General features: G+C 38.0%; 1 protein-coding gene across 1 annotated transcript; it reads right to left on the bottom strand.

The window, feature by feature from the left end:
* Positions 1 to 663: 663 nt before the first annotated feature.
* LOC121527709 (coagulation factor XIII A chain-like) lies at positions 664 to 12,856 on the bottom strand. The gene is made up of 18 exons (XM_041814735.1): positions 12,827 to 12,856; positions 12,323 to 12,410; positions 12,091 to 12,214; positions 9,504 to 9,680; positions 8,309 to 8,557; positions 7,915 to 8,033; positions 7,724 to 7,831; positions 5,524 to 5,698; positions 5,306 to 5,444; positions 5,090 to 5,193; positions 4,913 to 5,001; positions 4,673 to 4,826; positions 4,457 to 4,566; positions 3,218 to 3,383; positions 2,979 to 3,133; positions 2,439 to 2,575; positions 2,261 to 2,366; positions 664 to 723 (listed from the first exon to the last, which is right to left on the bottom strand). The coding sequence occupies exons 2-18, from the start codon at positions 12,374 to 12,376 to the stop codon at positions 664 to 666; spliced, it is 2,226 nt and encodes a 741-aa protein (XP_041670669.1). The 5' UTR covers positions 12,377 to 12,410; positions 12,827 to 12,856.
* Positions 12,857 to 13,900: the final 1,044 nt, after the last annotated feature.

Here is a 13,900-nt window from a genome sequence, read left to right as displayed (position 1 = left end):
ATTTAAAATCATTGAAAACATTTAATATCTAGACTGAGAGGAGACTGTGAGGACTAGGGACATCACTACAGGGATAAGGGAATTAAGCTATTTTTATAACTAAAAAAAAACATTTGTTTATATATTTGCAACCCCAATTAATCACAGACAATTCTAGATTTATTTTTTATTAAAGGTTAAATTGGCTGTTCAAAGGGAAACTTGATATAACAATATGAAGAATCAGTCACCTTAACTTTGATGATAAATGTTCCAGAATATATGAAAATGTAAACTGATGTTTGTTTTTGTTATTTATCTGATTTAAGAGTTCAGAGTTGAACTACTGTTACATTTTTGGCAGATTTTCCATTTGAACTTCATATTTATTCCATACATTTTACATGAAGCCATTAAAATACTTGAACACTTGAGCCACAAGTTGAGAACCAAGGCTTTAGAGAACAGCCTATATTGACTGTAAACACAGTACAGTAGATTTTACTGAAAACTTTAATCCAGACCTGCCTCATCAGTCTAGATAAGTTTTGAAATTCTTGATTTGTATCTTGATTTAAAGAAAGAGAGTATCACTATCAAAAGAAAACTGCAGTATTGTTGGCTCCGCCCACTACATTTGAAGCTGCTCTGATTAGTGAAAGCTCAATAGAGAGGGGCGGGCCCTCACCCCTGTGGACCAGTCACCTTCATGGGAGCTATTTCAACATCAGCCTCTCCCCAAACCTGAAAAACAAGGCAGAAGATTAGGTTGAATATTAATTTATTCTTTTTTGTTATTTAGGCAGTAAGGTTATCACCTACAGAAAGAAGAATGAAGTCAGAAAGAAGGTCTAAATATGTTTTGGTCATTGTTTTGTTTTTTTTTCTTGAGTTAACCCGTAAAGAACTGAAATAATGATAGCTATTGATGTTCATTTAAAAATACAATAATTCAGCTTGTAATGGCCGAAAATGAATAAAGTTTGAAAAGGAAAGAGGGATGATTCTCATTCTGCATTTTGAGAAAAAAGTCACAAAATATAAACAAAATGTTTTGTTTTGTTTTGTTTTTCACATTCAGAGACGGGTTTTGTTCACTAGCATTCATTGTATGCCACCAAAACTTAGGTTAGGCTTCCCCACAGACTAACTTTATAGATTTTAAACCCCCATCCATCCATTTTTTGCTTTTTGTTTTTTAATGGAAAATTTAAAAAGTTTCAAAGTTTATGATGACAGTTTTTCAATGTTGTCTGATGGGAAGAAAAAGGAAAAAGTACTTGATGCTTATTTTTGCTTTGTAAATAAAGTTTGAAGAGACTTAACTTCCTAGTAAGCATTTTTATATTGAAAAGACATCTACAACCCTGCTTAGACAATGCATTAAACACACAGAATGTGAAATTTCTCCACTAGGGGGCTCTCATCCAAAACACTAACACAATATTATCGGTACAGACCAGCGCTTCACGTCTCCACTGTTTACTTCTTGTTTTAAAGTTGAGAACTCTGTTCAATAAAACCTCAAAAGTTTTATTTACTAAAAAGGAAGCCAACACTTTGCTTTTTTTTAACATAAATTTTCAATAGTAATCATTATTTAAAGAAGAATATAAACTCATATTTCAATTGCAATAATTGTATTTTTAAAAAGCATATAAACTTATTTTTCAATTGTAATAATTCTATTTTTAAAAAAATATAAACTCAAATTTTAATTGCAATAATTTTATATATATTTAAAAGTCATCTCAAATACCTACTGTGTTTTTAAAAAAGAAAATCAACCAAATTTTCTATTGAAATAACTGTATTTTTAAATAATAATCTAAAAAAAATTACAGTGATAAATTTACTTTTTTAAAGAATGTAAACTCAAATTTCAACTGCAATTATTATTTTTTTAATACAATCAAATTTCAATTGTGACAAATGTATTTTAAAAGTAATGTCAAATACCCACTTCTTTTCATTTCTTAATTTTCTAAACAAGAAGTCTTCTTCATTCAGAAAAGGAAATCCAGTGACTAACAGACACACAGACCTTCATTACTGCTTTTTCATTGTTAGTAGCACTTCCACCCTGAGTTTTTGCCATTCATATGAAAATTTTAATCAGGGTTCGTTATATTTTGAAATGTCTGATGGTAAATTTTGTTGTCCAGCAATTTAATCTCTCATCATTCCAGTGGAATTCATTTTGTGGTTTCCAAATAAAGTTTGACATGACTAAAAAGACATCAGAAATGGTCAAATCAGTAGAAAAAGTTGTGGATGTTACCTGGTGGAGGTTGTCGCAAACCATCACAACCACAAGACGGCGGGGTCCATCCAGCCGGGGGATGAAGGACTCCTTCCAGGTGATTGAAGCTTGAGGCTCAATGGTGCTGAAACACAAAAAGGGCGTGAATACAAGTTCAGGTATAAACAGCATCATTAGTCATCAGACGTGATCGTACTCATAGTGGCGAGTCCTGTAGCTCATGAGTCCGGGTCCCTCCATGGACAGGCTGGCATTCAGCAGAGCAAAGCTGTAGGGGTTGGTGAAGGAGACAGTCACGAACATCTCCTGCTGCACCTCAAGGTGTCCGCTCACCTACAAACATCACAAAAGATTTTTAAGGTTGAAATGACCAAAACAGTACCAAAATTACCAGATCTGCTACAACTACAGCAATTTCAGTCCTTCTACAGGATTTGAAAGTAAACAGACGCTTGAGCACAAAGTAAGCACACAAAGGCAATTTGAGCACAAAAACAGGTTTTAAAGGAAAAAAAAATCTGTGCCCAAAATGCACTTTTGAGTTTTCTAACAATAAAAACTTAATATTGAACCTCCATATTTCTAAAACGCTGTGCACAGACCTGGGACTGACATGGGATGAAACAACTGTGTCTACTGTGAAAATGCTCTGAGACTACGTCCATGTTTCGGTCTAAAGTTTCTCACATGAACTTTGAGTAACTGTATTTGATGAGTGTATTCGTGTTTTCTTTACCATCACGGTGAGGTTGGTGGCCTGCAGCTCGACCACTTTGATGGCGGTCAGTGATTGGTCATCAGCCTGTCCAGTCACAATAAACTGCAGACAGCTCTGATTGCCCAGGTGAGGGAGGTACTCCTGAGCGGTTACCTTCAGGTTCACACGCTCCGCTGTAACACAAACAGAATTCTCTAAGGTTCTGAGTTTATTCCTAAACCTTTATGTAACAGTATTTGTTCTGAGGCCTTTCTCACTCTGGTGGGCAGGCACAGTCACAGTGAATTTGTGGTCTTTGAAGTGACTGGCGGTGACTCCAGTGTAGAAAGTCACAGATGCAGCCAGGTGAGCTTTCACCGTTTGGGGGAAGTCACCCTCGTTGCGGAAATCCACGGCAAGGTCCACGTCCTCAGACAGTTTGACCTGCAGAGAGATGGATGGAGGGATGGAAACGATGGAGGAAGAGATTCAAGAGTGAGATTCGAAACAATTAAAGAGATGTATGGGCTGATTCATTTTGACATAGGGTGGACATATGGATAGATAAACACTTTCATTAACATAAGGAACAAGAGCTGACTGACTGCAGTGAATGAGGAAATAATTCATGGATGAGGGGTACACAGAAAGGTCAGTAAATATATAGATTAATAGTAAATATGTGTATGGATGGAGGGGCAAGTACATCAGTGGATGGACGAATGCATTAATGGATGGATGGATTAACAAACAAAACACAAGGTTGGGCCTTCAACAGGTGTAACTTCAGTGATGGTGGAAGGATTTCCAGAAAGATGGATCGATTGTTGGTGAATGCATGGATCCTTGGGTGAATGATTTGGTGAATGGAAGGAATGTTGGATGGATTGATGGATGGATCATTGGATTGGTTGATTGTTGGATGGGCAGATTGTAGAATAGATTGATTGGTGGATGAATAGTTAAATTGATGGATTGTTAAGTAAATGGATTTCTTGATGAATAGTTTGATAGATGGTTGGATCGTTGGATGGATTTATCAGTGGATGGGTAATTGGATTGATGTATTGGTGAATGGATGGAGTGTAAAATAGATTGGTGGATTGGTGGATTGTGGATGGATGATGGATGGATAGATTGATAGATGGTCGGACAGATGGATGAGTAGATTGGTAGATGCATGGATAGCTTGATGGATGGATAATTGGATAGATAGATTAATGGATAGATCATTGGAGGTTTAAATAGGTGGATTGATTATTAAGTAGATTAAATGGTGGATGGACTGAATGGCAGATTGATCGTTGAATTGATGTATTGTTGGATTGGTGAATGGATTGAAATAATAAAAGTGTAGTTAGTATTTCCATAAATGAGTGATGTTGGAAGCTAGGATGGTTTCAGATCAAGTCAAATCCAACCTAAATAAAGCGATCGAGGGTGGATTGACTGATGGACAAAGGTGGATAAAAGCATGGATAAATCATCATTTTAAACGTTGGTGTTTGGTGTGTTACCGGCTCACAGCTGATGGACATGGTAATCTGAGGCTCAGCCAGCTCAGAATGATCCATTGCAAGGCCGTATTGCTCAGCTCTTTCCATTGTCCTGCTGTCCTCTAAACTACCTGAGCAAAAAAAAAAAAAAAAAAAAAAAAAATCAAAAATAGTTCACTCTTGGCTGTAATTTTGTTTTTAATCTTTTCAATTTTCCATTTGGTACTGTTGTTCTACCTTCAGGGTATTTGTAGGTGTGTGTGACGTCCACGGCTGACCAGCCACCCACAGCTTTAGTCAAGATCATTTGTCCAACGTGAGTCTTCAGAACCCTTGTCACCGTCTCGGCACCGTAACGATCCCGTTTATAGCAGACCACGTCACTGTTCACCTGGAGATGGAGGGAAGAAATGTGTTTCATGCCATACCTTATGGTATCGTGCTTTCATTTCCCCCCCTAAAAAACAAATAACAAACCTCAGCAAAGACGAATCCACTGTCAAACGGATGACCCAGCACGCCTTCCTTGATGGCAGCGACAGAGGATGGACCACAGCGGTAATGTCCTGTAATTCAAAAACAATGGCTAAGTGAATCTCTGCGTACTTAGTTATCCCTTAGTCTCTATTTTAGGTCTTTATCTGAGTGGCTCACCATCGCTGGTCTCCTGTGGTGTGGCATCCACAACCTGCCAGCCACTGAGGCCAGGCGGGAGGTCGTAACGGTGGATGAACACCTCGTTCCAGCAGTGGTAGTTCCTACAGAGAAAACATCAACTTTTTACGATGGCCAATACATGGATTAGAGAAGCTAAAATTGGCCAGAAGAGGAGGGATGGATATGACATGGTTGAAAAGCTGATGGACGAACCAGATGGAGTCCCTCGTAGCGCGTCGGTTAGGTGTGTTGTCCGGATTGAAGATCAGGTCGGTCTTCAGGTTGCCCGTGTTGTCATGGGCTGAGCTGAAGTTGGTGATGACTCTTGCTGGGATGCCAAGGCAACGCAGCACTGCAATAGGATGAAATATTCCAGTGTAGTGACTGCTATGAAATATTTTAAAAAAGGTAAACTTATTTACAGAGCTTACATGTGTTAAAGACCCCAGCAAACACCCAGCACTGGGCGAAGCAGACAGGGACCCCGGTGTTGACGTACTGCAGCAGAATCTGAACGCTGCCAGTCCAAGCTGTTGGAGGCCGGCCCATGGAGTAATCATCACTCCAGTTCCCGACAAGCACGCCGTTATCATCCTGAGAGTTCAGCTGGAGAAAACCAACAGTTTGCTTTTAGAATTTCTGGAGCTTGTTAACACAAGTGTTGCTGTAAGACCAAATATTCCTTTATTGTAGAATGAGCGATGTGCTGAGGTCATACCTGGTTCAACATTAGCATGTAAACAGTTAGCACAATAAGGTGTAAATGAAGTACTGAATGATGGCATGATGATAGCATTCATATAGCACAGAAAACTTTGAACTAGCTTGTGGCCTGCTGATCAAAGTCATTTTGGTAAATTTACAAAAATACGAATTAAAATTTGAGTCTAAAAAAAAAACTAAAAAAAAAAAAAATCTAAAAAGTTGTAAAATTCCTGGAAAACACCCATATTGAGAATTAAATTTATGTTTAAAAGTACATTTATGCAGAAAAAGCTTGGTTTTTCAAACAGTAAAAAAATGCTCAAAATGTTTAATTTTAAATATCACAAATCAATGAAAACATTTTCCAATTTAGAAACATGAATCTATGAATTATCATGGGTTTTTTTGTTTAATTTATGCAAGTAACATATTTATGAGAAAAGACTGAATTATTTTTAAAAAGTTAGAATTTTAAGTTATTTTCTTTGCTCAAAAAGTTTGTGAGAAAGCGCTTGACAATTTTGAGGTGAAAAGCTTTAAATATCTGGAGGAAAAAATTCAATCTTATAATAATAAATTAATGAGCAAAAATTTACAATTTTTTCAGTTTCAAAAAATGAGAATTTATGAGAAAAAAAAATCTTCAAGTTTTCTGAAATTCAAAGTCAATATTTTAAAAAGAAAAAAATGACTTTCAGAGTTCAAAAAGTCCACAATGTTTTTGATAAAAATGTACTGATTTTTTTTATTAAAAAAATTGTAAATTCATGAGAAAACACCTGAAAATTATGAGAAAATTTTCTGAAAATAAAAAATATTTTTTAAGTTTAAAAATAAAATTTAAGAGGAAAATCTTGAAATTTTCCATTTTAAAAAGTTAGACATTTATGAGAAAATTCTCCAACTGTTTAATTACAAAATCAAAAATTTACGGGAAACATTCAACTTACCTGAGTACCAAGTCATAAATTCATAGAGAATCAATGTTTGAGTTTTAAAAGTCATCAAATTTATGTAAATGAACTTGACAGTTATGAATTTAAAAAGTTTACAAACAACCAAAACTGAATAGTTGAGATCATAAATTCTAAAATAGTCAAATGTGTGGGGAAAAACCTGATTAAGGTGTTTGCTTTGTACAAGTCCTGCTGATATTGGAACCTTTTTCAAGTTTGTTCACATTAATTTATGTCATTTTTAAACACAAATAACCAGAGCTTGGACTCTTATAGATTTAAGACTTAAGACAAAAAACAACAATACTTTTCCTTGAAAAAGAACAGAACTCTTTTTAAGCTGTTTTAGCTGTTTATGTTTGACCTGCTGGTGGCACTAGACTAAGATGAAGGGAATTATAAAGTGTACTAAAACTAAGAGCTTATAATCTGAACCCAATGTCCAGTAGTTTCTGATGTCTTCCAACAAGGTTAAAAAAAAAATAGACGGAGGGTGATGCTAGTTTCACTAAAATGCTAATGACTAAGGTTGTCTATTTAAAGTGTCTGGGGAAAGACAGGGTCCAACATTTGGAAAGAAAAATACTTTTATGGGGGTAATAAAACCATGATGTTGTGATGTAGAAGTCCACTAAGATCCACAAACTCATATTTTTAGAGGTTGTATGAGGGCCACTTAAAAAAACCTAAAATAGATTTAAAGGATTGTGGAATTTTTGAGGAACAAAACTCTAAATTTCAGCATTTAAGTCTAAATCTTGAGGGGTTTTTTTAATTTACAATTGTTTAAACTCAAACATTCCATATTTGGTTTCTTGTGAATCAGTGACTTTATAATCTTTTTTTTTCTTCTTGAAAATGAACAGATTTCCTTTTTGGGTGGCCCTAGTATGTTGTTGTACATGTAAAATAGCTGGAGAATGTTAAATTAAAGACCAGCAGGTCAGTGTCTGGCGGTCTGTTTCCTCACCATGGCTGACCCCATCCTGACCAGCTGGATGACGTTTCCTCGGTTGTAGATCGGCATCCGAGATGCATCCAGGATGTAAATACAGGCATCCAGAATGCCACGCTCAAACTGCAGGGAGACGATGATTTAACTTTGTGTTCATTCTCTATGATTTGTCATGATCTTTGTGTATTCATGTGACCGTCCTGTACCTGTCCATACATCCAGTTGCGTGTTGACACTGCTCCAACAGCACCCTGGAAGATCAGGCCGGTGTCATTGAGGACGTACTCTCTCCGCTCAGCTTCATCAGGGAGGAAACAAGCATCTCCTGCAGGGGAGGAGAGAAAAAAAAACAAGTAGAGAAGATATTAACCCCCAGCTTTTTTGGAACTGGGTCTGTACATTGAATTGGAGCTATTCTCAGCACTTTACCTTGATAGTGCATTCTACTTTTACTTAAAACACCAGAATTTTCTTTAAGTACCAGACAGATTAACCCAGAAGCTTCAAAATCTTAGATGGCACAAAAAATTCTCTCTGTGAAGTCAGAGAGAAGTCCTCTCAGCCACCAGGGGGCAGCAGAGCATCAGTAGGTGTTCCTACCAGGGCACCAGGCGTTGAAAAGCAGGTACATGTCTGTCCTGGCGTCCCTCCTGGTTCGCTGAAGGCCATTGCCCGTAACAACAGCCACATAGGTACGAAACTTCCCCACGATGGCGTCGGGAGTTGGCGTAATTCCTAACAACACCGACTGTCCCTGCATCTCCAGGATCCGACCGGTCCACAAGCCTCCTCGACGAGAGCCGAAACACACTATCACCAGGGTCCCTTTAGAGGGAGAAGGGTTGGCACCTGAGGAGGAGGATGGTTAGACACGTTAGGGGTTTGAGGAGAGAAGGAGATGAGGAGATGAAACAAGAAGAGAGAAAGAGATGGACAAAGGAAAGGAAAGGATGATAAAGACTTGATTTTAGAGGAGACAAAGGAAATGAGACAAGGCAAGAACAGGAGGCATAAAGAGAAGAGGAGATAAGGACAGCAAGGAAAGGGAAGAGATCATGAAGAAGACACAAGAAGGAGACAAGGAGTGGAAAAAAGTCTGGAAAAAATACAATGGGAAGAGACAATTAAAGGAATTCACGAGGAGAGAAAAAATAGGCATGAGGAAATGAGAGAAGGAGAAGAAAAAGGCAAGAAGAATTGACAAGGAGAGGATAGGTGACTAGGAAAGGAGACAAAGAAATGGCACGTGAAGTGAGGAGAGGAAAAAAAGAGTGACTAAAAACAAAATGCTAAAATTCAAATTTAACTGTGATCAAATCTAAAGATCAAATAGCATTGAGCTGAGGATAAAAATGTTAACAGACATCTGTCAGACATCTGGATTTATGTTCATGTGTAATTAACCAGCTGAACAGCAGTGAGGCTGCCTAATGATCTGACAGTCCTGTAATTGTTTGGTGAATAACCATCTTTCATCTCTTAATTGGTTAACGAGGGAGCTCAAACTGTCTGTCTCAGGTGGGCTGAGCTGTGGCTACTGAGCATGCTCTGTGACAGAATAGTCTGGCTCTGATGTAGAACTTGATTTTACCACTTTAAAGCCAGAATTGTATTTGTAGCAGCTTATCACTACCATTTATATTAACTCTGTTTACAATATTTTACTGTTAAAATTGTCATTCTTGGACATGTTTTTGTTTTCTTTATCATTATGATAGTCATGAAAAGTGTTTGGGAAGTCTGAGGCTAATAAGATCCAGATTTATTTCAAGTTGGTTCCTGGATTAGGACTCACCGATGAGGAACTCCACCTGGAAGTCATCTCCTTGGGTGAGTGGGCGGCTGAAGGTGACCCTCATGACGAACTCCTGACCACGGCGGACCACCAGGTTCGTGATGTCATAGGGGACGGTGTAATGGTTGGGTTTGTTGATCTGCTGACACATGTCCACCTGGACCACCGAGATAGGAGCTGGAGGAGAAATAAAGAGACAGTACACCATGTTTTATGTCAAAATGATTTAACAGCCAGTATTTGTTTTGAAGATTTTTTCCAATCGGCTTTTTTCCCTTTATTTAAACAGGCTAGCTGAGAAAAGACAGGACATACAGGGAAGGGGACACATGCACCAAACAGTGCTAAGACTTGTAATTGATCCTGCAAGTCAAGGCCTAGCGCCCGTTTCAGACTGGGAGCGTGTTTTGCTGCTTGCGTGTGCCGCACGTGTCTGCTCCGGCTCCTGCCGTTGCGGCTTTCACACGGGGCGCGAGTTTTCTGCATGTCAGCCGCATCTCCCTGCTCTCAAAGCCCTGTCCTTCTTCATAAGTTTTACCTCAATAAACCCCCAAAAAGTGACTTTATTCAGTCATTCAATCAAACTGAAAATCCACGTGTGTCGCTTGGAGATGCGTGCATCACGCTCCCAGTCTGAAACGGGCTTAAAGCCTCTGAATATGAGTGCCTGTTCTACCCACTGAGCTAAACATGCCAACACAGTCTGGCTGCAGCCAGTTGATTTCAGATGGCCACTCCCACAAATGTTCATGTGAGATGCTGTTTATCTTAGAACAAAAATACATGCTAAAACTTTCAAACTAAGATTTGATTAAACTTCACTTTGGGTTAGGATAAGGGTCAGGATACCAAAAGTTAAAAACCTTACCTGCAAAACCAGATTACAAAAAGTTTAATACAGTTAACAGTCTGCTTACATGGAAAAGGTTTGTCCACCACGACCCATCAACTCTTTCAGCTGCATAAGCTACATAGATAATAGAGCTACACAGCTAGCAGAGCTACATTGCTAACATAGACGTGTAGCTAAACTAAGCTCACAGTTATGTAAAGTGTCTCTGTTATCTGTATATCTAAATAAGCTTTAGTTATGTTTGCTTAAGTTCATGTTGCTAATGTTGCTAAAGCTAAGTTTGCTATAAATAACAGCTAATGAAGGCCCATAGCTAATGCATCTAAAGCTAGGCCTACAAAGCAGCTATGTCAGCTACATAAGTGGATGCATTCTAACCACAAAAAAGCTACGTAGCAATGTGAGCTTTACACAAGTTTGCTAAAGCTCACGTTGCTGTATCTAGTAATTTATGTAAGCAGCTATGTATCTACGTTATCTTCATAGCTAAATTGGCTTTAGCTACTTTGTTAAAGCTCAGTGTTGCTAACATTGCTAAAGCTAACTTAGCTATAGATAATATAGTCACATAGCAAATGTAGCTATGTAGCTAAGGCAGCTAAAGCTAAGCTCATAAAGCAGGTATGTAAGTTACATAGGTACGTGGAGTCTGAACCCCAAAAAAGCTACATAGGTTTGTTTGGCTGGACCTATGTTTGTCAAAGCTCACATTCGCTAAAGCTAACTTAGCTACCTTGGCATATGTAAGAATGTTAATTACGTAGCTAGTTAGGCTATGTTAGCTTTAGCTAAACATAATGCAGCTAAAGTGAGCCACCATTTGCATTTGCATTACAAAATTTCATCTCATTTTAGACCTTTGTCTCTTTTTTATTTATGAATTGTTGCTTAGCCTTTGCATGTTTGCAGCAAGGTTATTTCATGAATATAACAGCCAGACTTTGTTTATGAAAAAGTTTAATTAAAAATAAAAAATTGATGAACGGTGAGAGCGGCCATCAGAAATGTTCGGTCTGCAGACAGACCCCTCTCAAAGCATCTCAAGCATGCATGAGTACTTAACCCCCAGCTCAGAAGTAACTCCGCCCACTTCAGAAATTTAAGAAATGCACAAAAAATGGGCAGTTTGGTACCAAGAGGAGGGAGGGGGAAAAGGACGGGGTTTCTCAGGTGAGGCAGAAGCGACAGTGACGTCCACTTGCCAGAAAGTGACACAGAGTCCCGCAGCACTGCTGCCTGAGAGCGATCTTTTTGGGTGGAGGATTTTTCCCCTCCAGAGTCCCCTGAAGCAGGCTGTAGTGTGATGGTGGACCGTGGTGGTCCTGAGCACTAACTGTTTGGCTCCAACACCGGCGTTACTAAAGCCAGAGTCGAGGCAGTGCAGGTTCAGGAGAGGATGGGAGTGGTCTCTGAATGGTAAAGTCAGTTAGAGGCGATAACTTTCTACCTTTTATATAAAGTTTGTGACGTAGAAAGTTTCTACATTACATAAGCCCCGCCTTTTCAGAAAAGATTTTTGAAAGCAGATGAGCTAATTAAAAGCCATAAAATGCAGATTTTTTAATGTTTTGGTGCAAGTGTCAGAAATAGCACAAGCATTCATGTGTTTTATCATAGACAAGTCAGATACTTAAATTAATCAATTAATCAATCAATTAATCAGTGTATGGCTGAAAAAACTGTTAAAGTGTTCACTACTTCTTAAATGGGAATAAACAAATGAACAGATCTCACCGCCAACAGGGGCGTATCCTCTGGGTTTGAGCCCATCCTTATCTCTCTCCTCCTCGCTCACCTCTTCAAAAGATTCAAACTCTGGGCAATCCTCCTCGTCGTTTGTCAGGTTGGAGGTCGGCACCTAAACATTGTTCAAATATTCAATTTACGTTATTTATAAGTTCATAAAGGCCTGAATACAGCTCAAATAGTTCAATATTATGTTTTTTTTTATTAATTGATACAGTACCGGGCTATTATAGCGCCCCCTGTAGGTGTTTGATTCTCTGGCTTGTTGAGACATGATGGTTGAAAAATCAAAGTTTTCACAGATGTCACTGGAAATGAAATATTCAGTTTAAAAAAATTAATGAAACACATCATAAAAGTCAAATTATTCTGAGAAATACAGAAAACATGGAGTCTAAAAACACAGCAGAATAAAAGGATTACAGAAACATGAAGGGGCATTGAAAAGAGAAGTTAAATTAAGATGATTGGGAATATTGACTTATTTATCTACATTTTTTTTTACAACATTTTCTATCCTCTAATAAAAGATATAAATTATTTTAAAGGTTAGAAATTCACCAATGTTCTTAAAGGTCTAAAAGCACTCATAAGGAAGTCAATTTATATATTTTATATTTTGTAGTTATTGACCAAAAGGCCCAAATATTAAGCAGTAAAAAAAGTTTTTTTTTTTTTTTTTTTTAAAATTAGAACAAATAAGATTGAATGTGTGTGGTCTCACCGCTCAGATGAAGAGAAGTTTGGATGTCGAGTCTCCGCTGATCAGATCAGAAGATGATCAGTCTGACATCAACGCCAGTTTATATACACACACTACTTCCTCTTTTTACACACAAAACACACACCAACACTTCACAATTTTACAATATTTTTTCTATCATACAAACATAATTTATTTCAACGTTATGATGCAGTTCTTTACTTTGACTACAGACATGAAGTCCTGAATACATTCTCATGTTGTCTTTAGAAATTAATCAATACTTTATGCTGATATTAGGATGAATAGATTCACATATAGATTGGATGGATCACTGTTGAGTTCATTAACTAAAACTGTTAAAAAATGTTTTTTTTTCAGCTTCCATTTCCCACTTGAAGACTAGGCTACAGCTAGCTAAAATAGATCTTCAGTGATAAAAACTCAGATAAGCATTTTTTAAAGAGGGCTGAAACCAGACTGAAATGTCAGTGCTGGACTGTTAGCAGTCAGATCATGATATTTCTCTCCTGACCATATAAAGTATGTCAGTATTTTCACCAGTATGTTTTAAATCAGTTGAAATATTGATAGTGCATCGGTATGAGTGTTAAGGAGAATTTACCTTGTGACTCCAAGTAATGACTAAAATATAAGGAATTTTTAAAATTATTATTTTTTTTTGGCTTTTATGCCTTTTATTTAAAGAGGAGGACAGTGGACAAAATCGGAAACAGAGATGAAAGAGCTATGGAGAGACATGTGAGAGTGCCACAGGTCGGATTCTAACCCAGGCTGACCGCATACATGGGACACGCCTTAAACCACCAGGCCATGGCTGCATGAATGGATGGATGGATGGATGCATGGATGGATGGATGCATGGATGGATGGATGGATGGATTGATGGCTGGATGCATGGATGGATGGATTGATGGCTGGATGCATGGATGAATGGATGGATGGATTGGTGGCTGGCTGGCTGGCTGGCTGGCTGGCTGGCTGGATGGATGGATGGATGAAGGCTGGATAGATGGATGGATTGGTGGATGGATGATGGATGGATGGATGGATGGATTGATGGCTGGATGCATG

This window comes from Cheilinus undulatus, linkage group 19, assembly GCF_018320785.1.
Source record: "Cheilinus undulatus linkage group 19, ASM1832078v1, whole genome shotgun sequence".
NCBI classification, from domain to species: Eukaryota; Metazoa; Chordata; class Actinopteri; order Labriformes; family Labridae; genus Cheilinus; species Cheilinus undulatus.
This window is presented reverse-complemented; position numbering and strand designations above follow the sequence as displayed.